The following is a 27365-nucleotide window of genomic DNA, read 5'->3' on the forward strand; positions in this document are numbered from 1 at the left end:
TGACTAGTTGCTACCTCTTCCTACCTGAGTTATATGCTATGAAAGGCGATGTTGCTACCTAATCGCTTTTAGCTTATAACATTACTTTCTTTCAAATTGTTTTTAGACTTATTTTCTCATTTACGTTTTCTAAAGCATTTCTTACAAACGTGACTCGAGACTCGAACATATGCCAATATTGTTCGCTGGATTAGAACAAGTGTCGCACAATCATTATCTTGCTGTCCCAATAGTGCTATTATGACACTTCACATGCATGCGGGTCATCCCTATTAAATTTAATAGAATTTAAAATTTTTACCATTATAAAAACAAAATAATGACATGTAATTAGATATGATTTAATACAGTGGGATAACAAACTAGGGCAAGTAGTAATTAGTTGGGTAATATAATGTTAATGCAAATTAAGCAAAAATGACCCAAAATAAACCCACAAAATTTAATATTTTTTAAAAAGTAAAAAAAGTATCAATAAATATGTTTTATGACATTTAATAGTATGATTGGCCTTCTAAAAAATTAAAATAAAAATTGAGAGCGGAAAATAGGCATAAATAAATTGGTTAATAAATTATAACCAATATTTATTTTCAAATGAATTATAGAATTTATATTAAATTTATTTGTATAATTAATCGATGAATATGATATATTATTAAAGATTTATCAACTAAATATATTTATATTAAGTGACAAATTAAAATATGGTAACAATATTTGTTTATTTTGTATTATTTAATATGAAGTGTCATTTTTGTGTCTCATTTCCTTTCATTTTTATCCCTTATTCATTTTTTTAGAACATGAAAAATATAAAAATATATTTTTAAATATGTAATTTTAAGTAAATAATTATGAATATAATATTATTTTAAAAATAATTGCAAATATAATATTTTTTTAAATTGCGAAACCTTATTTATCGAACTCTAAATATGATACTCAATATTTTTTTATTTTGACATCTTAATCGAAAATATATATATTTAAGTATTCTATAATATTAATTTTGTGTCATGTAATTAAATTTCAAATTAATTTTTAAGTTTTTTTTAATTAAATTTAGTAGTAATTAAATTTCACACGTCATATTATATATATTATATATCTAAAAATGTATTAACTACTAATTTAAGGATAAGTACAACAAATAAATAAAAAATGTATTAACTACTAATTTTAGTATAAGTACAATAAATATATTTATTTATTTATTGTACTTACCCCTAAATTAGTAGTTAATACATTTTTAGATATATATATATATATATATATTTATTTATTTATTTATTTATTTATGGTACTTATCTCCAAATTAGTAGTTAATATATATATATATATATATATATATATATATATATATATATATATATATTTATTTATTTATTTATTTATTGTATTTACCCATAAATTAGTAGTTAATACATTTCTGGATAGAAATTATGAATCCGAAAACAAAAAGTTAAAACACGACCATATATGTTAAAGGATTTGTTTTGTATTGCCTTTTCAAGCGTTTTAAATAAATAAATAAATAAATAATTATTTTTCTAAAATTTGCTTTATATGGCTACTAAAAATAATTTTTTAAGAAGAAATAAGTGATTTGGAGGGTAAGACTTATAATCTAAATTATTAAAAAAAAAAGTATTTTTGAAAATAACTTCTTTCCAAATTTTTATAATATATGAAAATGACAAAAATACCCTCACTCTCTATATTCACTTCTCCACTACCCTTAAGAACTACTAAAAATTATTGTTAATGATATTTAGTTATAAATTATAATTTATCATATATATCATATTTAATTTTTTATTATAGAAAAATATTTAGATATTTCTTTACAAATTACATAGATATCATATTTACAATTTATTATATTCAAATATCTTGTATTCATTTATTGTATTTTTCATTTTCACCGACATTTTAAATGGGGTGGTTTTAGCAAACATTTTTATGATATCAGAAACAACTTAGTTGAACACCGATGAATGATAGTATTTTAAATACAAATTTAATATTATTGGTTCATTGTGTGTAATAGTCGTTCTTTTTACAAATTTAATATTATTCGTTCATTGTGTTTCATTATTGGTTCATTTGTCTTCTTGGCTAGTCAAACATGGATTGTGGGTTTCGACTACCAAAGAATAGAGACTTTACAAATAAAGTCCAAGGAGTGGCATTCTAGTCATTTTATATGTATATGGTTACAATTATCTACGTTTCCAATGTGCTTATGATGTAGCACCAAACGCGAACTATTAGCTATGTATCACCTTACGAGAATCGAATATGGCATAGATCAACCGCAAGGATAAATCTTAGAATTCTATCTATATTTTGAATTTGGAAAAGTGCGGATTTTCTCGAAAGAGAATCTTATGATAATCATCCACGTCTAAAAGTTGGGTAGGATGGCTCTTACCTAAGGATTATATTATTTCCAATTTTTATGAAATACAATAGGCTCATTAAATAATACCAAACTAAGTGATATAACCCAACATATTCAAATACAATGGTACGGAAACAATTTTAAACGATAAGAATTGGGTAAAAGATTCAAATTTGTTATACAGCTCTTCATTTCCAAAACAGAATAAGAACATTAATGAGGAAGAAGAAGAAGAATGAAAAGAATTATTAAGAGGATGAACTGTAAAATAGGCATTTTGGGTATGATTAGTAGTAACAACAAATGGGTATTCTAAAAATGGAAGAATCATGGTCAGCCATTACATGAATTTCTCCGGAAAGCTCTGGTTTTGTTAGGTACATACAGAGGAGGAAGAAGGGTTCAACATTGGTATAAAAACGAAGGCTCTGAATGGAACAATTTGGCAGTGAGGGAGACTTCCATTGAGACACGGTGGAGGAGGGGAAGAGATAGCATTTGGGTTTCAAAATTTGAGCGTTATGACCGTCGATGGGAAGAACAATTTTTCAAGTTTCTCCATTGGTAGCGGCGGTGCAGAGGAGGAAAACGACTGTCCGATCGAGGAGGTCCGGCTGACGGTTCCGATCACCGATGACCCGACGGAGGCGGCGTTGACGTTTAGAACATGGGTGTTGGGGCTGATGTCGTGTTGTCTTCTGGCGTTTGTGAATCAGTTTTTTGGGTATCGGCAAAATCAGCTGTATATTTCGTCTGTGTCGGCTCAGATTGTGGCGCTGCCTCTTGGAAAGCTGATGGCGGCCACTTTTCCGACCAGGGTTTTTAAAGTTCCGATGTTGAATTGGTCGTTTACTTTGAATCCTGGGCCGTTCACGTTGAAAGAACATGTTCTTATTACCATCTTTGCTAGCTGTGGCGCCGGCGGTGTTTATGCTGTTAACATTGTTACCATTGTTAAGGCTTTCTACCGCAGGAAACTCCATCCTGCAGCTGCTTTGATGCTTTCTATGACTACTCAGGTCAGCTACTAATTCCCTTTTTTATCCTCCTTTACTTCCAATTTTTCGTTTCGGTTCGGTGTCGTTTACGGGTTTAAAATATATTTTTCATTCTTGTCCATGAGGTGGATCGGAGATGGGGAAGCCAAAATTTTCTCTCCTCTCCCTCACCCATTCTCGGTTTAAATCTTCTTTAGGGTCTGGTTAATAGTCCCTCACTCATTCGCGGTTTAAATCTTTAGGGTCGGATTAATAGTCCCTCACTCCACTCATTCGCGGTTTAAATCTTTCGGGTCGGATTAATAGTCCCTCACTCATTTGCGGTCCAATAACAGGCTATCAAATATTATCTTTTCTTGATTTTCCTGAGTTAAAGATCCTCTCTAACCAATGCAAGATCTTACACATGAGCCTGTTTACAAAAATAAGTTTCTACACCCCTTCATATAGACTGATTCGTTCTCCTCCTGATTCGTCCTTTTAAAAAGAGTTTCTACACCTCATTTCTACACCCCCTTCCTACAAAATGATTCATTCTCCTCTCGAACCAACGTGAGATCTTACCCGAGCCCTTTTAAAAAGAATGATTTGTTCTCCTCTTTAACCTAACCAGAATTGAGCCCTCCACATGAAATTTTTTTCTTTTATTTTATATCTCTTTTACCATTTATTATAATCATCATATTACCATTAAAAACTCTAATTTGGTTCGGGTTAAACCAAATCAACCCGAAGAACTCGAGTCGACCCGACCCTTGACATAAAAATTTGACATAAAAATTTGAATGTAACAGATGCTTGGGTATGGATGGGCTGGAATATTCAGAAAATTCCTAGTTGATTCTCCATACATGTGGTGGCCTGCAAATTTGGTTCAAGTTTCTCTCTTCAGGTACTTCATATTCCATTTTCCACCGAGTTTGCACCCAATTGTGTGCTAACGCCTTGTCAAAAACCACAGGGCCTTGCATGAGAAAGAGAAGAGGCCAAGAGGAGGACACACAAGGCTACAGTTCTTCCTCCTCGTCTTCATCTCAAGCTTTGCTTACTACACCATCCCCAGCTATCTCTTCCCCTCCATAACTTGCATCTCTATTGTCTGTCTCATTTGGAAAAACTCCATCACTGCCCAACAGATCGGTTCCGGTTTCTACGGCCTCGGCATCGGCTCCTTCGGCCTCGACTGGTCCACCGTTGCCAGCTTCTTGGGCAGTCCCTTGGCCACCCCTGGCTTTGCCATTGTCAATATCTTAATTGGCTTCTTCTTGATTGTTTATGTTACCCTCCCCATTTCCTATTGGTCTAATTCCTTCGATGCTAAGCGTTTTCCGTTCATTTCTTCTCACACTTTCGACTCGTTAGGCAATAATTACAACATTTCTAGAGTTCTTAATAGCAAGACTTTTGATCTTGACCAAGTTGGGTATGATAACTATAGCAAGCTTTACTTGAGTGTCTTCTTTGCCTTTTCTTATGGCTTGAGCTTTGCCACTTTGACTGCCACTATTTCACATGTTGCTCTCTTCCATGGAAGGTAACTAACCATGCTTTCAATTTGATTCCATATAACATAACGCTGATTCTTCTCTCACTCGACTTGCTTGTTTTTGTAGATCGATATGGCAACTATGGAAGAAGACAACGTCGGCGACCGAGCTCGGAGACGTGCATACGAGGATAATGAAGAGGAACTATAAAGAAGTGCCTCAATGGTGGTTTTCTAGTATCTTGGTAATAATGGTTGCTCTTGCCTTGCTTGCTTGTGAAGGTTTTGATAAACAGCTCCAATTGCCATGGTGGGGGATTATGCTTGCTTGTGGAATTGCACTCTTCTTCACTTTGCCTATTGGGATCATCCAAGCTACTACAAATATGGTATGCATAACCCCATTGTTAACAAATATTCATCTGGTTAGGAAGAGGTTTTGTAACGGGTCAAATTGATTGTTAGCACATGTTGTCCTATTTAGGTTTTCTCTTTCGGGCTTCCCCTCAAAAGTTTTTAAACGTTAGGGAGAGGTTTTGTAACGGGTCAAATTGATTGTTAGCACATGTTGTTCTATTTAGGTTTTCTCTTTCGGGCTTCCCCTCAAATTTTTTTAAATGTGTATGTAGGTTTTGTAACAGGTAAAATCGATTGTTAGTATATATTGTTCTATTTGGGTTTGCTCTTTTGGGCTTCTCAAAATTTTTAAAATGGGTATTGTCCTTTTTGGGTTTTCTCTTTCGGGCCTCAAAATTTTTTAAATGGGTTTGTTAGGGAGAAACCCAAATCTATTGCTAGTAGATATTGTCTTCTTTAGGCTTTTACCTTTCGGGCTTCCCCCTCAAAATTGCTCTCGTTTAGGGAGAGGTTTTGTAACAGCCCAAATACACCATAGTTCATTACAGTGAGGTTTTCACACCCTTGTAAAGGGTGTTTCGTTCTCCTCCTCAACTGACGTGGGATCTCATACTACGAGTTGGGGAGGAGGGATGGGATTTAAGCTAACTTTTGAAATGATTTGGTGTTGCAGCAACCAGGATTGAATGTCATAACCGAGCTAATCATAGGGTATATTTACCCTGGGAAGCCCCTAGCAAATGTGGCTTTCAAGACATATGGTTACATCAGCATGTCACAAGCACTAAGCTTTGTTGGTGATTTCAAATTAGGACACTACATGAAGATCCCACCAAGAGCCATGTTCACAGTTCAGGTATTATACTCATTACTTTTATCGACTTGAATCGAAAACAACTCACCCGACCCTGCTTCAGCTCGTAGGAACGATAGTATCATCCAGCGTGTACTTCAGCACAGCATGGTGGCTACTAACAAGTGTAGACAACATCTGCGACCTAAGTTTGTTGCCAGAAGGAAGTCCATGGACATGTCCAGGAGACGATGTGTTCTACAACGCATCGATCATATGGGGAGTCGTCGGACCGCTACGAATGTTCACAAAGTACGGGGTCTACGGAGCAATGAACTGGTTCTTCCTTGTAGGGTTGCTAGCCCCAGTGCCTGTGTGGCTTCTTGCTAGGCAGTTCCCTAATAAGAAATGGATCACACTCATAAACATGCCTATCATAATAGGAGCAACAGGAGGCATGCCACCAGCAAGATCAGTGAACTACATAACATGGGGAGTGGTTGGAATGTTCTTCAACTTCTATGTGTACAAGAGGTACAAGGGGTGGTGGGCGAGGCATAACTATATCTTGTCAGCTGCTTTGGATGCTGGGGTTGCATTTATGGGCATTGTTGTGTATTTCACTTTGCAATCTAAGGATATTATTGGACCAGACTGGTGGGGTTTGGCTAATGATGACCATTGCAGTTTGGCCAAGTGCCCGACAGCTCCAGGCGTCGTGGCTAAGGGATGTCCAGTTCTTTAGGATGAACCGTCAAGCACAAGTTCGAACTTGTACAGTTATTAGGTATCTTATCATAATAACGTATTTGAGTTTAAGTTGTTAGTAAGATTAATTTGTTAGTTGAAGTTTTATCCTTTGCGTTCTAAAACTTCAAAAAAAACTAGTTGCTTATGAGTTTGTTTCGATTTCATGCACTATGTTTAGATTAAATTATATTAATAAAATTTGATTTAAGATATAAAGGTATTTGTGAAATATATTTTGTTATAACTATATTATAATTTGATTTAAGATATAAAGGTATTTGTGAAATATATTTTGTTATAACTATAATGAAATATATTTATTAGCATATTTTTTTGTTTTTTTAGGAGTTGGTGGGTAGCTTGTATTATATATCATAGCATTGATCTTGGTGTTCTTAAATATCAAAATTTCATATTTAACTGTGAAATTAGTTATTTAGTTTCAAAATTTTGGATGCTAATTTGATAAGATATCCACTTGTTCCAACTAAATGGGACAAATTATCAATCCGGGAATATCATATTGTTACACTGTCATAACGAAGCCAGAAGCATGCATACCTGATTTAATTGAAGCATATCTATTAATTCTCTTGTCTCACATTAGGTAATAGAGTAAATGTTAGATCTTACCATTTTATAAGACTCATCAATATGTATTTGGCATCGATTACAAGTAAATGGTGTGCAGTGGTTCTGAATCTATCGAAAATTTCTCAATTGCAGCAGCGGTGAAGAAGAAGACAACATATTCAAAATTCACCTTGTCTATCAATAACGGCACAGTGAATCCACCAGTTAAGTAGTCATGCATTACGATAGGAACTCCCAATTCTCGAGCAAAGCCCTTTTCATCATCAATTCTTGAGCAAGAAAAATTCAAGTAGGACAAATTTTGTGATTGATTAATCATCAAATAAATCATCTTCATTTTCTTGTTTTAAATTTATAGCTAATCAATTACATATCTGTAATGTTACTCTTTCATTTCAATGTTTGAGGGCCTCACAAATTTCCTATCTTTACAACCATTTTTTATTTATTGTGGTATTGAATTTTAGGGTATTTGTGTCTATAGTCAGCAACAAAATGGAGTCTTAGACACCCTTTGAAACACTTTACAAACGACCACCAACATTTCATAATCTTAAAGTTTTTAGCTGTAAATATTATGTAACGGTAGTACATCCTAAACAAAAATTTAAATCTCGAGCAATTTCTTGTGTTTTTGTAAGATATCCGGTCACAAATGTTACAAGCTGTATGACATATAATCTCACAAACCGTGATGTTAAATTTTGAATAATAAATAAAACAAGTGGTAAGCACGTAATATGTGGGTGGCTACCCCGAGGTACTATCTTATTATGAAGTAGTAGATTATTATGCGGAGTATCTCATTGGACAACCACTATGTCTATGTTCTTTCGTGTCGAAAGTATGTATCCACTTAAAAACTTATAATCAGAACTATTTTTTTTTTTTTTTACTGTTCAAAAAAAATCAAAGAAAAAAGTTTTGCAGAATGATCTATAAAATAAACCAAAAACAATCGATACAGTTTGATTCTTCAATTAGTAGTACTTCTAGAGTCCACTTCTTCCCCATACTACGAGTGAAAGAGAAAATGTAAAGACTACCATTAAAGCAGCCCAAGCGAGACTTACCATATCCATGTGAATTATGTCCCCTATCTCTATGAATATAAAAGAATTATTCCATAATTGCTCACTAATAATTATTATTCACTAATAATAGTGGAATCACTAGCGCATAGTCAAAAAGAGATTCGGGCACAACACCATTGATGAAACAATCCAAAAAATCGAATTATAACAAGTTATTATATGATTTCTAGTATAATCGAAAAAATTAAGTACAAATAAAAGAGGCAGAGAAACTCTTGGAAGTATCAAAGGAGTGTTAGTACCATGTAGGAATAATAAGACCTAGTCTTTCTTTTGTTGTCCTGCATTTCATTACATTAAAAAATGAGTATAAAAATAGTCAATCAACATAGATCACTATCTATCGCATACCCCTATTATTCCTTTCTCATTTGATCTAATCTTTACTGTCTCCCGATTGTTTCATAGAGACAATCGGGAGATGGGATGACCTATTACATGCTAGAGCTTATCGAAAAGAAAGAAGTTCCTTTTTTTAAGATTCTTTTTCATGAATTTCACAAACTTTGATATCATCTCCTTCAACTCCCATTTTCCTCCTATTTCGTCATCTCCTTCACCTTATGTTCCTTAGATTCACCCACTAATTCTAATCCTATCCCACCTGAAATTTCTTCACCTTCTATTCATTCTCCAGATTCATCCACTAATTCTAATCCTATCTCACCTGATACACCAGTTCCACTCCGACATTCTACTCGTACCGGACAGTCTCCAGCTTGGCATAATGATTAGGAGATGTCTTCTGCAGCCAATCATTTAATCTCTAAGTTCTAGCACTAGCACCAGGTCTTCTCTTCATCATTATTTTTTATTCTCTTATTTTTCTCCTACTCGTACCAAACAGTCTTCTCTTCTTCAACGTGCTTTTCTAGCTCTTATTACAATCGAGACATAACCTAAAACAATATATCCGGCTACATAAGTCTCTTTATGGGTTAAAACAGGCTACTTGCAATTGATTCTCCATATTCTCTACCACTTTACAAAGTGCAGACTACATTCAATCAAAAGCCGATTACTCTTTATTTACTAAGAGTAGAGGTACTTACTTCATTGCAATTCTTATCTATGTTGATGATATTCTGTTGACAGACAATATCTCAAATAAATTCAACATCTCAAGACTTGTTTACTCGAGAAATTCCTTATCAAAGATTTAGGAAATTTGAAATATTTTCTAGGCATTAAATTTTCTCTATCTAGAAAAGAAATTTCTATGTCTCGGAGGAAGTATGCTTTATAAATTCTTTAAGACACAGGAGCATGTCCAAAAAAAATTCCTATGGATCAAAATTTGAAGCTTTCTCTGACAGAAGGGGAGAAGTTGAATGTTCAAACCAAATACAGACGGTTGATTGACAGATTAATATATTTAACTATTATCATGCTTGAAATAGTGTATTCAATTCGTATGCTTAGTCAATTTATACATGAACCAAGAAACCCACATCTGAAGGCAGCTTTTCGAGTTATGAGATAATCAAAGGTAGTCCTGTTGTTGTAACACACACAAATTAACTCAAAATGAAACTCCGAAATCAATTGCATTGATTGAAAACAAAAGAACTTGGTTGGAACTCCTTGGGAACTATCAGCATCTCCAGATTTATTTCTCCTCTTTCGATAGAAGATATAGTAATTTTTATGGGATTTATCCGTCTAAGCGGGCGTTGATGTTATTCATCACTTTTGTAGGCCTTACAAACTTAATTTAGTAAAGATAAAATAGCAAACTCTAAAAATAAAAATTAACAACCACTAAATGATGAGTGGTTCTAACCTAAATGGACATCCATAAAGAGATGGTTCCTTGGTAACTTCTAGTTTGATCAGGGAAACCACAGGCCTAAGCTAATCATTTATAGTAGCACACTAAAAACTGTTATCATTTATAACTTCTTTCTCTTGCCGTCTAATACATGAACATGGTCAATACATCCAAAAATTCGAAAATAATCAACATTAAGTTTTATGTCACTCCAAGCCTCCTCAAGAGTCATATCTTTCATTACTATTGTAGGATTTCTGTTGTCACGTGCACTGTCCAGTTTACTGCTTTTGGCAAGAAATTCTTTGAAACTTGATTCTCTGATAATATACTTTTAACCATGTTCATGATTGATCTGTTCTTGTGCTCAGCTACACTATTTTATTGGGGGAGTGTAGGCTGTAGTAATTTGTATACTGATACCATTAGTTTTGCAAAAAATATTGAACTCGTGAAAGGTGAACTCTCCGCCCCTATCGGTGCGCAGGCCACGAATTAGCGTCCTGTAGTAAGAGGAGTAGTTATGAACCCTGTAGACCATCCCCATGGGGGTGGTGAAGGGAGGGCCCCAATTGGTAGAAAAAAAAATCTCCAGTCTCTTTCTCAACAAGAATTAATTCTCTAGTATCTTTCTCTTTCCTATCGGCTTTAGTTTTTTCAGCAAGAAAATATATCCACACTTTGCGACTTTAATCATCAATAAAACTTGTGAAATATCTCTTCTTACTCTTGGAAAGATGTTTGATGGGTCCACAAATGTCTGCATGTACCAATTGCAAGCTTGTGTTAGCTCTCCAAAAATTCTCTTTGGAAATGCATCCCTATGTTGCTTTCGGCAATCAGTGCATATTTTAGACGATGTTTTCAATTGAGGTAACCCTCTCACCATTTGCTTATGTTGCAATGTTCTCAAACTCTTGAAACTCTAGATATCCATATCTACAGTGCCAAAGATGAGTGTTGTCTTCTATAATTGTTTGAAAACAAGTGGCGGTTTGTGGCATGATTCTTGCAAGTAGTATGAACATCCTAGACATTGTTGTTTGCATACTAAGTCTTAGTGAGAGAGAGGTGTATTTATTTTGATACAACATGGAGAATCATTCCAGCAACTTGCAACCTAATGTTACCTTTTCCCAACACCGCCATCTTGAAATTATTTCTAAGCTTTACAAATTGTCGGAATTCCTCATCAAGATCTGAGAACCATTCCTTGTTTGCACACATATGATTGCTACACCCCGAATGAAGGAAGCAAACATCTTCCCTCCTTGATTGATTAAGCTCCACATATGACATCATAATCATTTCTTCCTTCTCCTCAAGCTCAGTATAATTTGCTTCCTTCTCCCATTGAGAACACTCATATCTAAAGTGTCCTAACTAATGACACTTATAACACTCAACTGTAGTTTTGTTGAACGGATGTCTCCCCCCTCCTCTACCTCTTCCTCAAAAAGCTTCACGAGCTCGATCACCTCTTCTTCCATTGATTATATTATCGTATGCCACCTTTAGTGCTTGTTCATCACCTACACGTTCATTTAGTCTTTGCTCATGTACCAACAAGCTGTTTTGCAATTCATAGATAGTTAAAGTGTCTAAGTTATTAGACTCTTAAATTGAACATATAACATAGTGAAATCTTGAGGTCATGATCTCAAGATTTTTTCAATAATCACCATTTTGTTAAAATATCATCACTAGCCCAATAATTGTATGAGTACATTGTATATTTATTGTAGGAGAATGATTCATGTATTTTAAGAATAAAGATACCTAGATATTTTAAGAAAATGATTTAAGTATTTTAGGAATAAAGTTAAAAAAAAAATTAGGAATAGATTGCCTATCATTAGTATAAATACCCCTCCACCCTACCTACGTTTTCATCCCAAGAAATATAAAGCAGTAGTATTCTACAAAGTGTCTTGTATTATCTTCTCGATTGGTCATAATAAAGAGTGTGAGTGTTTCCCATAGAAAGTTGTGTTCAACAATATGATATCAGAGCGAGGTTAGTGTAGGTTGTCTGATCTCTTGGAATTCTTAGTATGCTCTATGGTTGCAGCTCTGTCTAATCTTTCACATCAAAAACGATTTCTTAAGATTATTAGTGAGTGAGTTTTCTTGTATCGTGAGTAGTTCGTGACTCTGCAAGTTTTATGTTGAAAAGGCTTGTTTGATTTTACTAAGGTATTGCCAACACGATGGGTGATTTCCAAATTGTTGGAGGAATCAAGAAACTCAACAACAACAACTACAACACGTGGACAATATGCATGATGTCTTATTTACAAGGACATGACCTCTGAAGATCGTTGGCGGTTGTGAAACTACGCCGTCAGAGGAGGATTCTAATGGTGTCTTGCACAAATGGAGAATCAAAGCAGGCAAAACAATGTTTTTCTTGAAGACCACAATCGGAGAGATGTTAGAGCACATTTGAGATGACAAGTCATTGAAAGAAGCATGTGATACGTTCGTGATGCTATTCTCAAAGAACAATACAAGGGTACAACTTCTGGAGAACGAGTTGTTGTCAATTTCACAATGTGGCATGACAATTGCTCAGTACTTCCACAAGGTTAAGTGATCTATCGAGAGATTATTGAACTAGACCTGAAGTCCGCCATTGGAGAATCTCGAATGAAGAAAATCATTATCCATGGATTGCAACCAGAATATAGAAGCTTCATTATTGCTGTACAAGGATTGCCCGCTCAACCATCACTTGTAGAGTTTGAAAATTTGTTAGTCAGTCAAGAAGCCATGGCTAAACAAATAGAAGGAATCACATTAGAGGGTAAAGAAGAAACACTCTACACAAGTGAAAGTCGGAGCAACAATAAGTCGTCTACCAAATGTGGATAGAAAAATGGTGACAAAGAAAGAAGCCACCAAGGACCTGCACAACTAGGGAGAGGTCAAAAGAACGACAATAAGAGCTCTGAAAGGAAGAGATTTGAAGGTATTTGCTAGAATTGCGAGAAGAAGGGTCACATGTCCAGTTATTGTTGGTCCAAGAAAAAGTCTGTCGAAAACAATGTGGCAACCTCAAAAAAGGAGATGGAGGATGAATGGGATGCAGAGGCAATATGTGTCATAGAAGAAGATGAGCTAGCGCTCATGGCTATGATGAGAGAGCATATTGATTACGAGGATGACTGGATCATTGATTCAGGATGCTCAAACCGCATGACTGACGATCCAAGTGGTGTAATGGAAGCGGGTTGACCCTCAGAGAAGGAAGTATTATTAGGATTGAAGAAACCCTTCCACATAAGATGGGGAAGCAAACTGTACACATTTACTTAAATGTTGATGTACTTAAAGATCCAAGTGGCACTGATGTTGGTGAGCAAAAAGTGACTCAACCAAACGAACCTAGTGAAAAGGAAATGACACTTCAACAACTCAGACGATTAGAAAGAATCCAAAAGTCAAATCCAAAATATGTCAATACAATTATTATAGAAGACGAAGTTAAAGAGCCAGAGATGTATGAAGAAACATCACAAAATACGGCTTGGCAGTAGGTAATGGAGGAAAAAAATATAGCCTTGGATCAAAATCAAACTTGGGAATTAGTGCCAAGACCAATAGATATCAAACCCATCTATGAAATTGGATTTACAAAATAATGTCTCTTGGATGGATCAATTGAGAAATACAAGGCTCGGACTATAGCTCCAAGGTTCTTTCAGCAATATGGACTTGATTATGATGAAACGTTTAGTTTAGTGCTGAAGATCATTATCGTTCAAGTTCCTCCAGCACTTATGGCAAAAAAAAATTGAAAATTTTGGCAAATGGATATGAATAATATATTCTTGCATCTAGAGTTGGACCAAGAGATCTACATGAACCACCAAATTGTAAGAGCCGTATAGCTAGCAATAAGTGAAGAGAGAGAAATGCGAGTTGTACTACTCTTTAAGAGTTAAAAATGAAAAGAAAAGAGAGGCGGGGGAGAAAAGAGAAAAGAAGAAAGAAGAAAGAAAAGAAAAGAAGAACGAAGAAAGAAGAAAGAAGGAAAGAAGAAAGAAAAGAAAAAAAAAGAAGAAAGAAAAGAAGACAGAGGAGAGGGTGGAGTGGTGAAGACAAACGACGGAGCTGGAGGCACTCGTTAGCAACGGTGGGCCGAACGGTTGAGGAAGGGAGAAGGCCGACGGTAAGTCTTAGTGGTGTGATTTTTGTTGTTGTTTTCCAAAACCCTAATACATTTCACAGGATTGATGTACCTAGGTTATTGTCGAGGGAAGTTGGTGAGTCCTTGTGAAGAAGAAGACATGAGGTGTTGAGAGGAAAGAAAGATCAAGAAGGAGGTGGGAAGAAGAGGCCGAAAACTGAGGGGCACGACCTGACCCGACCCGACCCACCTGTACAGAACCGAAACCTGATTTGTTCCTATTTCACACCATCGTATTCGTCTTTATTCGGATTTAGGTACTTGACTCACACATTCCATAAATGTCTTATTATAGGAAAACACCAAGCTTAGTCAAGGTGATATGAATTCAACTGCTGACCCTTTGCATGTACCTGAAGGACCGATTACAAGAAGCAAGGTTAAGAAGATTCAAGAGGCCTATACATTGCATCTTCAAAAGCTAGCTAGTGTACAGGTTGAAACAAAGACTTTTGAGCCCAAAAATCTTTATAGCATTAGCATATCAAATCAAGAAGATAATGGAGTGGCTGATATTGGAAAATAATTAGAAGACTTGCCTTTGGTACAATTAAGACAATTTATTAATGCCTTCTTTGCTTCAATTTATATTTAATAGCATTTATTAATAGTTTATATGAATTGCCATATATTCTTCCATTTGCATTTAATAGCATTTATTAGTGGTTGGTGGCTGAATTTTATTTTGTTAGGGTTATCTTTTGGGCCTATTTAAAGGCATGTAATACTCATGTTTGAGGGATTTTGGTTGAATACGGAAAAAACCTTTGTGTTTTCTTGATACCCTTTTGGTGTTATTGTTTTTCAAATCTTGCGTTAGATTTGATGTTTAAACCGATTCATTGAATTAGTTTTGATCAAGCTAATTCTGGAGTGAATTGTCTTGGTATCTAAGAGTGACCATCATAGATTCCAAGTTCGATCTAAGAGTCATTCATCTTCTAACCAGCTCTTGGTTGGAATCAATCCGTTAAGTTAGCTTTCTCTGTGAGCGTTTTGCAAGGATTCTAGAAGGACCTCTAGCTTTGCAAATTCCAGCATTGTAGGCGCTTATCATTTGGTATCAGAGCATTTGGTCGACGTTCTTTGGCCGCTCTAGAGGTGAAATATTTTTATTGTTATTTTTTTTTGTATCAATTTTTTTTCTCTCTCAGATTATCGAAAAAAAAAAAGAAAAAAAATCAGTTCTGAGAGAAAAAAAAAATATATATATATATATTCAGTTCTTATCATTTATTTTCAAGCTCTTGATCCTTGAGATACTAGTCTTAGCTTGTTAGAATTGATCGTTGAATTGGTTATAATCAAGCTTAAAGCAAGATTGCACCAAAAAAAAAAAAAGGCCAGCCTTTACATTCTTGACCTAGTACCAAAAGCCTACCTTTGAGTGTTAAACACGAGTGTCCCTGAGTGAAATTTTTGTGAGAAGTGTGGTGAAGTCCCTTGATAACAAAATGTCACATAATGGAGAAGCAGTACCACCAGTACCAGATCTTAATACAACCATTCTTCAAGCAATTCAAGGTATGATGGAAATAATGATGGAAGATAGACAAGAAAGAAGGGCGCAACAACAAAGACAAGAACGAACATTACAAGAAGATGAAGGTATAGTAGTACAAGAAAGACAAGTTGATGGTAGATGGAGAGGAAGAAATAACCATGCAACTATTATGCAACCTAGAAGGATGGAAAGAGTACATGAAGATAGAGATGGGGGAGTTAAACTCAAAATCCCGCCCTTTTGTGGAACGGCAGATTCTGAGGCATACTTGCAGTGGGAAAGAAAGATAGAGCATGTGTTTGATTGCAACACCTATAGTGAAAATAAGAAGATGAGACTTGCTATTGCTGAATTTACCAATCATGCTGGTGATTGGTACCAACATCTCAAATCTGAGAGAAGAAGAAAAGAGGAGGATCCAATAGAGACATGGGAAGAACTTAAAGAAGCCATGAGAAAAAGGTATGTTCCAAAACATTAGGAAAGAAATTTGAAAACTAAATTGCAAGGTTTGAGACAAGGAACAAAAAGTGTGGCGGAATATTATCAAGAGATGGAAACTAAGATGGAAAGAGCAAATGTTAGAGAAGAAGAAGAAGATACCATGTCTAGATTCCTTGGAGGTTTGAATCGAGAAATTGCTCATCTTGTTGACAGAAATCCACCACCATATCTGGAGGACATGTATCATTATGCTCTCAAAATTGAAGACCAATTGAAGGAAGAAAAAGAGCATTCAAAAAGGTACACATCACGAACTAACACCTTTTCAAATTCTAAAACTTGGAACAAGGATAGTTTTGTGAATAGAAATGAATCAATGTCACCAAAAGAAAAGTTTGTGGCTGCTAAAAGAGTGGAGGCTGAGAGTTCCATTGGTAAAAAGAATGAAGCTTCAAAGATGGTAAAGGAGAAGTCTAGTTCTATTCAATGTTGGAAGTGCAAAGGGTTTGGACACATGAGCAAAGAGTGTGTTAATAAAAAAGTTATGGTGATAAGGAATGGTATACTTGATTCAGATGATGAATGTGAGGATCAGGACTCACAGCTTGTGGAAGAAACCGCAGCATATGTTGATGAGTATGTTGAAGAAGGTAATTCCATATCTTTGATCACAAGAAGGGTACTCAATGTTCAAATCAAGGAAGAGAAATTTGAAGATCAAAGGGAAAACTTGTTCCACACAAGATGTTTGGTCAAAGGAAACCCATGCAGCTTGGTGATTGATAGTGGAAGTTGCACAAATGTGGTAAGCAGCTTCCTTGTAAAAAGACTTCAACTTTCTGTCCATCCCCATCCAAAACCATACAAACTTCATTGGTTAACAAACAAAGAAGAAATTAAGGTGAACTCCCAAGCTCTTATTTCTTTTACTCTTGGAAGATATAAAGATGAAGTTCTTTGTGATGTCGTACCAATGCATGCGGGGGACATCTTATTCGGCCGACCTTGGCAATATGATAGAAAGATAACATTTGATGGTTTGATGAACAAGTATACTTTTACTTTGTGTGGGAAGAAATTTACTTTACTTCCATTGTCTCCATATGAAGTACATTGTGACCAATTGAAATTAGAAAAGAAAAGAAAAGAATATGAAGAACAATAGTGGAGAGAAGAAACTGAGGTAAAAGAGAGAGATAAGAGTGAAAAAAAAAGAGAAAAGTGAGGGGCAAAGGATGAGTGAAAACCAAGAGAGAAAAAAAAAATGATTTTGAAGAAAAGAGAGAAAATGTGAGTTTGGTTATAAGAATGGGAAAAATTTGGAATATGTTAGCCCAAGAACCAAAATTTGTACTTATGTGCAAAGGAATGTGTTTAGCAATGGAACCAAAAACTGATGATGCTTTGCCAAGTGCTTTTAAGTCTCTTGTGCAGGAATTCAATGACATATTTCCACATGAAGATGCATGTACGGGGTTACCCCCTCTAAGAGGGATTGAACATCAAATTGACTTCGTACCTGGGGCAACTCTTCCAAATATGGCTGCCTATAGAACCAATCCCACCGAGACTAAGGAGATTCAGAGACAAGTGGAAGAACTCATGGATAAAGGATATGTTAGAGAAAGCATGAGTCCTTGTTCGGTTCCTGTGATTTTGGTACCCAAGAAAGATGGCACGTGGAGGGATTTTGGTTGAATACATAAAAAAAACCTTTGTGTTTTCTTGATACCCTTTTGGTGTTATTCTTTTTCAGATCTTGCTTTAGGTTTGATGTTTAAACCGATTCATTGAATTAGTTTTGATCAAGCTAATTCTGGAGTGAATTGTCTAGGTATCTAAGAGTGACCATCATAGATTCCAAGTTCGATCTAAGAGTCATTCATCTTCTAACCAGCTCTTGGTTGGAATCAATCCGTTAAGTTAGCTTTCTCTGTGAGCGTTTTGCAAGGATTCTAGAAGGACCTCTAGCTTTGCAAATTCCAGCATTGTAGGCGCTTATCATTTGGTATCAGAGCCATCAACAAATTGTAGGCGCTTATTATTAACACACACGTGGAGGATGTGTGTTGATTGTCGAGCCATCAACAAGATCACGGTAAAGTATCGACACCCTATTCCTAGATTGGATGACATGTTGGATGAATTATATGGTGCTAATCTGTTTTCAAAAATAGATCTTAAAAGTGGTTATCATCAAATTCGAATGAATGTGGGAGATGAGTGGAAAACGGCTTTCAAAACAAAGTTTGGGCTTTATGAGTGGCTCGTTATGCCATTTGGCCTTACAAATGCACCAAGTACTTTTATGAGGCTAATGAATCATGTTTTGAGAGACTATATTGGAAAATTTGTTGTTGTATACTTTGATGATATCCTTGTTTACTCAAAAAGCTTGAATGATCATATTTTGCACGTTAAGAAAATTTTGTTTATACTTAGAGAAGAGAAGCTTTATGCCAACTTCAAAAAGTGCAGTTTTTGTCTAGACCAAGTCAACTTCCTAGGGTTCTTAGTTGGAAAGAAGGGAGTACAAGTTGATGAAGAAAAGGTAAAAGCTATTAGAGAATGGCCAACACCCACAAACGCAACCGAGGTAAGATCTTTTCATGGTTTGGCTAGTTTCTATAGGAGATTCATTAAGGATTTCAGTAGTATAGCATCACCATTGAATGAACTTGTTAAAAAGCATGTGAAATTTGAATGGAAGGAAAAACAAGAGAATGCATTCAATGAACTGAAAGATAAATTAACCAATGCACCTTGTCTTGCTTTACCTAACTTTGATAAATCTTTTGAAATTGAATGTGATGCAAGTGGGATAGGCATAGGGGCTGTTTTAATGCAGGAAAAAAGGCCAATCATGTTCTTTAGTGAAAAGCTTAATGGAGCACAACTCAACTATCCGACTTATGACAAAGAGTTATATGCACTTGTGAGGGCTTTGCAAGTTTAGCAACATTATTTGTGGCCAAAAGAGTTTGTTATTCATATGGACCATGAAAGTTTGAAGCACCTCAAAAGCCAAACAAAGCTAAATAGGAGACATGCTAAATGGGTGGAATTCATTGAGACGTTTCCTTATGTAATCCATTACAAAAAGGGGAAGGATAATGTGGTCGCAGATGCATTATCAAGAAGGTATGCTTTATTTTCTTCCCTTACTGCAAAAATTCTTGGTTTTAAACACATGATTGAATTGTACAAAGTTGAAAAATCTGAATTTTATGATGTGTATATGCAATGTTTAGAAGGGAAACATGTGCAAGATCATATGGTGTTCGATGATATGCTTTTTAGGAAGGGTAAACTTTGTATCCCTAGATGTTCTATTCGAGAGTTACTTGTGAAGGAGGCTCATGGGGGAGGACTTATGGGACATTTTGGAGAATTTAAAACATATAGCATGTTGTGTGAACATTTTTATTGGTTGAAAATGAGGAAAGATGTGAACAAAGTATGCAAGCAATGTTTTAAATGTAAGGAGGCTAAGTCTAAGACACAACCACATGGTCTTTACACATCTTTAGATGTTCCTAGTGAGCCATGGGTTGACATTAGCATGGATTTTGTTCTACGATTACCAAAGACTAGAAGACACCATGATAGCATTTTTGTGGTGGTTGATAGGTTTAGTAAGATGACACATTTCATTCCATGTAACAAAACAGATGATGCTACCAATATAGCTAATCTATTCTTTAAGGAAGTGGTTAGATTGCATGGTATTCCCAAAACCATTGTTAGTGACAGGGATGTAAAATTTTTAAGCCATTTTTGGAAGGTTTTGTGGGGAAAGTTGGGAACTAAGCTTCTATTTTCTACAACATGTCACCCCCAAACCGATGGACAAACTGAGGTCGTTAATAGAACATTAGGAGCCTTACTTAGGTCACTAATTTCTAAAAATCTTAAGTCTTGGGAAGAGACTCTACCTTTTGTGGAATTTGCATACAATAGAGCATTACATAGTACCACTCAGTGTTCACCGTTTGAGGTTGTGTATGGATTTAATCCTTTAACTCCTCTAGATTTATTGCCTTTGCCACCTAATATGTTTGCTAATGATGCAGCTTCTTCAAGAGCCGAATACATAAAAAAAATTCACAAAGACATAAAAGAAAGAATTGAAAACAAAAATAAAAAACTAGTCACGCGCAAGAACCAAGGAAGAAAGAAATTGATTTTTAAACAAGGTGACTGGGTTTGGATCCATCTACGAAAGGAAATGTTTCCAAGTCAGAGAAAGTCAAAACTTCAACCAAGAGGAGATGGTCCTTTTCAAGTACTAGAGCGGATCAATGACAATGCATACAAGCTAGATCTCAGAGGTGAGTACAATGTAAGTTCCACTTTTAATGTGGCTGATTTGACTCCATTTGATGTAGGGAATGAAGACCTTGATTTGAGGACAAATCCTTTTAAAGAAAGGGAGGATGATATGAATTCAACTACTGACCTTTGCATGTACCCGAAGGACCGATTACAAGAAGCAAGGTTAAGAAGATTCAAGAGGCCTATACATTGCATCTTCAAAAGTTAGCTAGTGTACAGGTTGAAACAAAGACTTTTGAGCCCAAAAATCTTTATAGCATTAGCATATCAGATCAAGAAGATAATGGGGTGGCTGATATTGGAAAATAATTAGAAGACTTGCCTTTGGTAGTTGAACTACCAATTAAGACAATTTATTAATGCCTTCTTTGCTTCAATTTATATTTAATAGCATTTATTAATAGTTTGTATGAATTGCCTTATATTCTTCCATTTGCATTTAATAGCATTTATCAGTGGTTGGTGGCTGAATTTTGTTTTGTTAGGGTTATCTTTTGGGCCTATTTAAAGGCATGTAATACTCATGTTTGAGGGATTTTGGTTGAATACGGAAAAAACCTTTGTGTTTTCTTGATACCCTTTTGGTGTTATTGTTTTTCAAATCTTGCGTTAGATTTGATGTTTAAACCGATTCATTGAATTAGTTTTGATCAAGCTAATTCTGGAGTGAATTGTCTTGGTATCTAAGAGTGACCATCATAGATTCCAAGTTCGATCTAAGAGTCATTCATCTTCTAACCAGCTCTTGGTTGGAATCAATCCGTTAAGTTAGCTTTCTCTGTGAGCGTTTTGCAAGGATTCTAGAAGGACCTCTAGCTTTGCAAATTCCAGCATTGTAGGCGCTTATCACAAGGGGACACTTGAAGACTCGATAAAAGTTTTGGGAGTCTACGATCAGGTAAGTAATCATCTAGAGCAAGTTTTCAAGTACTTGCTTGTAGGAGTCGATTTGGATTTGTGGCCAAACAATTTAGTAACGTACGTAGGAATGGATAAAGTTAGTTCATGGAGTGGTACTTCGATAATGTGTGTGTGGTCGTACTTTGGTTGTCCTTATGGTTATATAGCTTCGTTGGCATGAATGTGAAATTTCGTATAGGCATATGAAATGGTATGTTTGTATGTTGAGCTAGATGGTTATTATGGTTATTATGTGACTTAGCATGGTGACGTGTTGTTACCGTGGTTCTTTGTTAGGCATTGGGCGTGGGGCTTGGGTAGGCCATTGTTACCCTTGGGAGTTGGATCAATTATTAGGTGCTAGTTATTATAAGTTAGGAAGCACGTAAGGGCAGTGTATCGTTTTCATAGTCATCCACGAGGGGTTGAGGGTAATCATAGTATATTACTGTGATAACACGTCAGGGGTGCTTAGTGAGATGAGCCATGACCTTTTATTGGTCCAGCCGAGCGGCATTAAGACAGTTAGTTACTGTTCCTAAGACAGGTAGTTTTACTGATCTGAGCCGACAAGGGCGTAAGACAGGTAGTGACTGACCCGGCCTAATGAGGCACAGTGGCAGGTAGTTACTGATCTTAAGAACAGTTGGATGTTGCCAGGCACCACTAGGTCTCTGACTAGTGACTATTCGAGCTCAAAACTTAGTATCCCGTGAATAGGGCTAAGTTCGACAAGAGCATACGAGCCAATTGCTTAATGGGTATTGTTTATATACTCATTCCGTGTTATTTGCTATTTTTCAGGAGTAAAGTAGATCTGGGTCGGTGGCGGGGACGTATGGAGTCGTGCAGCTGCAGAAGGGGGGCCCTTAGATTGAGTCCTCTTCTTCCATGTCGTTTTGGTTATGGTTTTTGACGTTTTTTTTAAACCTGCGATATTTTGTAACCATTTCTTTTTATGTGACCCCACGGATTTTCGGTACGTGTTTTGTGTTTTTTCTTTTTTTTAAATGTAAATCAAGTAACTTTTAACTTTTAATCCCCTGTTCAAACTACAAGAAGTATTGAAAAGTTTTTTATTTACTCTTGAGTCCACGTGGCGACCCGTGATTCTATATTTTCAAAGATCGGTCGTTACACAAATGGATTTGAGAATGAAGTTGGAGTCATTTGTCAGTATATGCAAAGTTCAAAGAAGCTTCATTTGGATGCGGCTCGACGGATCTTGAGGTATGACGAAGATAAAAACAAGTATGATTTTTTGTACAAAAAAAGTGAAGACTGCAAGATAGCCAGATACTGTGATGCTGACTATGTTGTATATCGATATTAGAAGATCAAGCACTAGGTATGTGTTCAACTCAATTCGAAAAAAATGTCTTCGTGTAGCAAAAGACAATGAACAATATCATTGTCAACTAGAGAAGCAGAGTTCAGAGCAACGGCTGGAGCAGCTATGGAAAGTACATGGCTGAAACTCTTGATGGAAGATTGGCGCCAGAAAATTGACTATCAATACCACTTCATTGCGACAACCAATCTGCGATTCACCTAGTAGAAAATCTGGTGTTTCATGCTAGAACAAAGCATATGGAGGTGCACTTCCATTCCATTAGAGATAAAGTGTAACGCCCCTAATTTTCCAAACCTAATTAGTGACGTCACCTATGCATACATAATTCATTATGCGGAAGCTCATCATAAATACCCCTTCGAAAACACAACAAAGTCTTTCATAAGGATTCATAAATCTAAAAAACAAACCTATCTCCAAAAATAAAACCTTCCGTAACTGAATTCAAAATAAATCTAAATAAAACAATATTCCATGCTTTAACTTAAAACAGTCAAATAAACTTAAACTCCTAAAAATATCCCCTCTCCAACTTCCATGGTGTACTCAGCTCCGCCGTCAATCGTATATTAGCGCCTTGCTTTTACCTGAAAAATGTAGGTAGCACGTGGCTTGAGTATTTTATGAAATACTTAGTAAGTCACCCCACTGTTGGGGTTAGAAATACAAACACATGTAACATATGAGCGGGACCTAACTTTTCATAAACTTTACATGACCTTGGGCGCTTTCTATTCCGGGTAGGGTTGGATGTGTGGTACTCCTTCACACACGGCCCATGTACGCGTACATGGACCTACCAGCGGGCTTGTATAAATACCCCCTGGGCCTGGCTTGGTCGGGCACAACGTGTTACACATCGCCGGACACCACATAATAGAAAAGGGCTTGCATGATATCATGGCGAACATAAATATCGTAATTCATTCTTTCGTATCATAAAGGGGAAGTATCCCGATGCAAGTGACATACATATATACATGAGGTCCCTTAACATACCTAACATGACATTACATATACATTGCTAACATCACATATACGTTTCTTACATTACATGGCATATTACATAACATGAAAATACATTCCAGTTCCATAAACCTTTTATGACATGACTCGATAATACTACGCGTATCCATGGCATCGATCAACATTTTCATGGCATATAATACTAGCAGATCAATTATCTTTACATAGCATAAATAGTCAACAATCAACATTCAACATAATCTATAACTTTTCCTAGTGTAAAACAGTCGACGGTCAAAATAATCATTAACCTTTTATAGCATAAACAGTCACATAATCCATACATCATAAAGTCATATCACATAAAATTATGGTGCATGCAGGGGCCACAAGACACGCACCATCATACAACACGTAGTAAGCTAACAACAACAGTAAGGTCACTTACCTCAATGGTCTTGGCCGAAGTCACTAACAACAAGCTAATTTCAACGGTTAAATACGTCCTATAATAACCACACAAAAACTTAGGAACCTTTCATAACATACCCTAGCTAAATCTCATGCTATTTATCAAAATAAACTCCCAACTCAATCTGTCTTTGACGGTTAGGAACCATACTGACCTTAGATGATAAAACTAAGGGCAGAAACGACTTCGGAAGGGCCGAAAACCTTAGAATCAATATATTATAGTGATACCAAGCCGATAAGCCGAGCTACCGAGCCGACCAACTAAGCCGCCAAGCAGAGCTGTTGGATTTGACGGAGCCGAGCCACCGTACACGTCAAGCCGAGCCGAGAGCACGTGTGTGGAGCCGAGACCGAGGCTGCAGGCACGCGTCTGTGTTGGGCCAAAACGCACAGGGCCCACGTTCATCCATGGGCTGGTTTAGAGGCCGAAACCCGACCTAACTCCACGTCTCCTTTGCCCAAACCCTCACAAAAACCCTAATTTGATGTGCCGCCTGTTGAAAAATAAAATTTGCTCTGATACCAACTTGTAGAAAATAAACGCTCGCTCTGAAACCAACTTGTTTAGATAACTCTCACGAATGTGAAGGAGGTGTCGAGAGGGGAGAGACAAGGAAACAAAGAAATTCTCAAAACCCTTTTCTATTACACTGTACTTAACTTCTCTATAACTCTTGGTCTTTGCTCTTTTTCTCTCTGCTATTACAATGAGAAACAAAATGTATTTATAATTTTTCTACAGCTAAAAACGGCCATTAGAATTACACGTTTTCTAACCCATAAAACCACTAGAAATAAATGTTTGGCGTTTTGACAGAATTTTAAAACCCACATTAACTAAAAATAGAAACTACCTCTTTTTTTCATTTAAGTTTATTTCCAACAAAACTCCCCATAAACTTAAATGCTCTATTCAATGATTCCACCTGCGCTGTTTTCGTTTTCTTGAGCTCAGTCGTGGTTTCTTCAGTTTCCTCTCCTTGTTCTCGAGCGGCAAACTAAGCTTGTCCTTCTCTGATAAGACTTCATTTGGATCTTTTCGAGAACGGCCCATCTGAGACACCAACTCTTCATTTTTCCCGTTCTCTGCCACGCTTGACTCAGACATCATGGTTTCGTTCAGTTTACTCAATTCCCTACGCAAATCCACAGTGACATTTATAGCTAGCATTTTTGCTTCCTCCAGTTCGGCTTTATCACGAGTGAGTGTCTCAATCGTATATTGTAAATTTACTGCCTCCTGTTGGACTTGATTTAGGTTCACGTCGAGTGAGTTTCTCTATTGAGTCCGCATCTCTATATCTTTCTCCTCCCACACTAGCTCGTCCACTAGAGCCTCAATCTTCATTAACAAGTCTTTCTCTTTCTTCACACCTTCTTCAACTTTCACACCTTCTTCAACTTTCTTCATAATATCAGAGATTACCTGCCCATTCTCTTCCTTCTCTTGTTTGAGATAGAAGGAACTCTCACTCAGCTCAGCCACTTCTTTCTCTAACCTTTCAACCTTCGTTTCTAACTCTTTCTTTTCTTCTTTCATTTTCGTCCTCTTTCTTCTTTCTTCCTCGAATTGCTTTTCCGGCCATTGGAGCTCTCTCTCTTTGAGCTCGAGCCCTCTTTTATTCGATTGTTCATCTTTCTTCGATTTTCTCGTCTCCGCTATTAGGATTTTGCCATATCCGCTGTGCATCACCTCATTTCCAACAGTTTCCACTACCTCACGACTATCGCCATCGTCTTTCGCACCGTCGTCTCCTTTTGTGTTCGGCTCTTCATTTTGGGCCAATAAGAGAATGCCTCCATTTGTTGTGTCATCCACGGCTAGGTTGATGGTTTCTTCCACCTTTTTCTTGACTCGACGCTCTCTTGCATAATGACCCATTCCACCACAATAGTAACATTTGTCAGAGTTACAATTATTTGCATAGTGGCCATATTTCTGACATTTATAGCACTGAATGTTTGATCGGCCGCCTCTTCCTCGATTGCGTTCTCTTCCACGCCAATTTTCTTGGCTCGATAGTCTCTTCTCATTATAGATTTCTTCGTAACTGTTGTTTTGACCACCTCAACCATTCCCGTGGCTTCCACGACCTCTACCTTGAACATTTTGAGTGTAGAGTACTTTTTCATCCTTTATTGATGCCTTCGTCTGGAGCGCTTGATCGAGTGGCTCCTTCTTCTTTTTCTTACGTTGCTCATGTGCCTCGAGAGAACCGGCGAGCTCATCGACTGTGAACTTTGCTAGGTCCTTCGATTCTTCTATGGCACATACAACATTCTCAAAGTTGTCCATTAACGACCTCAAGATTTTCTCCACAACCCGCGTCTCGGATAACATTTCACCGTTTCGATTTAGCTGATTCGCCACGGTCTGTACATGTGTAATGTAGTCAGATACATTTTTCGACTCCTTCATCTTCATGCTCTCCTACTCGCCATGCAAAGTCTAGAGACGCACCTGCTTGACTCAGTCGGTTCCTTTGAACACCTTTTCTAGAGTGTCCCACGCTTCTTTTGAAGTAGTTGCCTTTGCAATCTTCTCAAAGCCCGACTCGTCAACAGCTCAGAACAGCATGTATAATGCTGCCTTATTTTTTGATCGTGCTTCCTTTAGCGCCTTGTTTTGCGCTACCGTATAACCCGTGGTATTCTTCAGTTCTTCAAAATCTTCTTCGACCACCTCCCATGTGTCTTGCGAACTGAGAAGAGCTTTCATTCGGATGCTCCAATTCTCGTAGTTCGTCTTCGTCAATCGTGGTAGCGGCATTTGTCCCATCATGTTTGCCATCGGCTCTGATACCAATTTGTTGAAAAATAAATTTGCTCTGATACCAACTTGTAGAAAATAAACGCTCGCTCTGAAACCAACTTGTTTAAATAACTCATACGAAGATGTGAAGAAGGTGTTGAGAGGGGAGAGACAAGAAGACAAAGAAATTCTCA

The 27365-nt window shown here is 36.5% G+C and overlaps 1 protein-coding gene and 1 long non-coding RNA gene across 2 annotated transcripts; both read left to right on the plus strand.

Moving 5' to 3' along the window:
* Positions 1 to 2676: 2676 nt before the first annotated feature.
* Positions 2677 to 6917, plus strand: LOC111438708 (oligopeptide transporter 1-like). The gene is made up of 6 exons (XM_023076548.1): positions 2677 to 3426; positions 4200 to 4297; positions 4367 to 4939; positions 5019 to 5280; positions 5922 to 6104; positions 6166 to 6917. Exons 1-6 carry the CDS (start codon positions 2929 to 2931, stop codon positions 6784 to 6786), a joined length of 2235 nt encoding a protein of 744 aa, XP_022932316.1. The 5' UTR covers positions 2677 to 2928; the 3' UTR covers positions 6787 to 6917.
* Positions 6918 to 14329: 7412 nt separating this feature from the next.
* LOC111438747 lies at positions 14330 to 21600 on the plus strand. The gene is made up of 4 exons (XR_002709723.1): positions 14330 to 14424; positions 14499 to 14634; positions 14738 to 14759; positions 21579 to 21600. It is a non-coding gene; the product is annotated as an uncharacterized LOC111438747 (long non-coding RNA).
* The last annotated feature ends 5765 nt before the right edge of the window (positions 21601 to 27365 follow it).

This window comes from Cucurbita moschata, unplaced genomic scaffold, assembly GCF_002738365.1.
Source record: "Cucurbita moschata cultivar Rifu unplaced genomic scaffold, Cmos_1.0 Cmo_Scf00082, whole genome shotgun sequence".
Classification (NCBI taxonomy): Eukaryota; Viridiplantae; Streptophyta; class Magnoliopsida; order Cucurbitales; family Cucurbitaceae; genus Cucurbita; species Cucurbita moschata.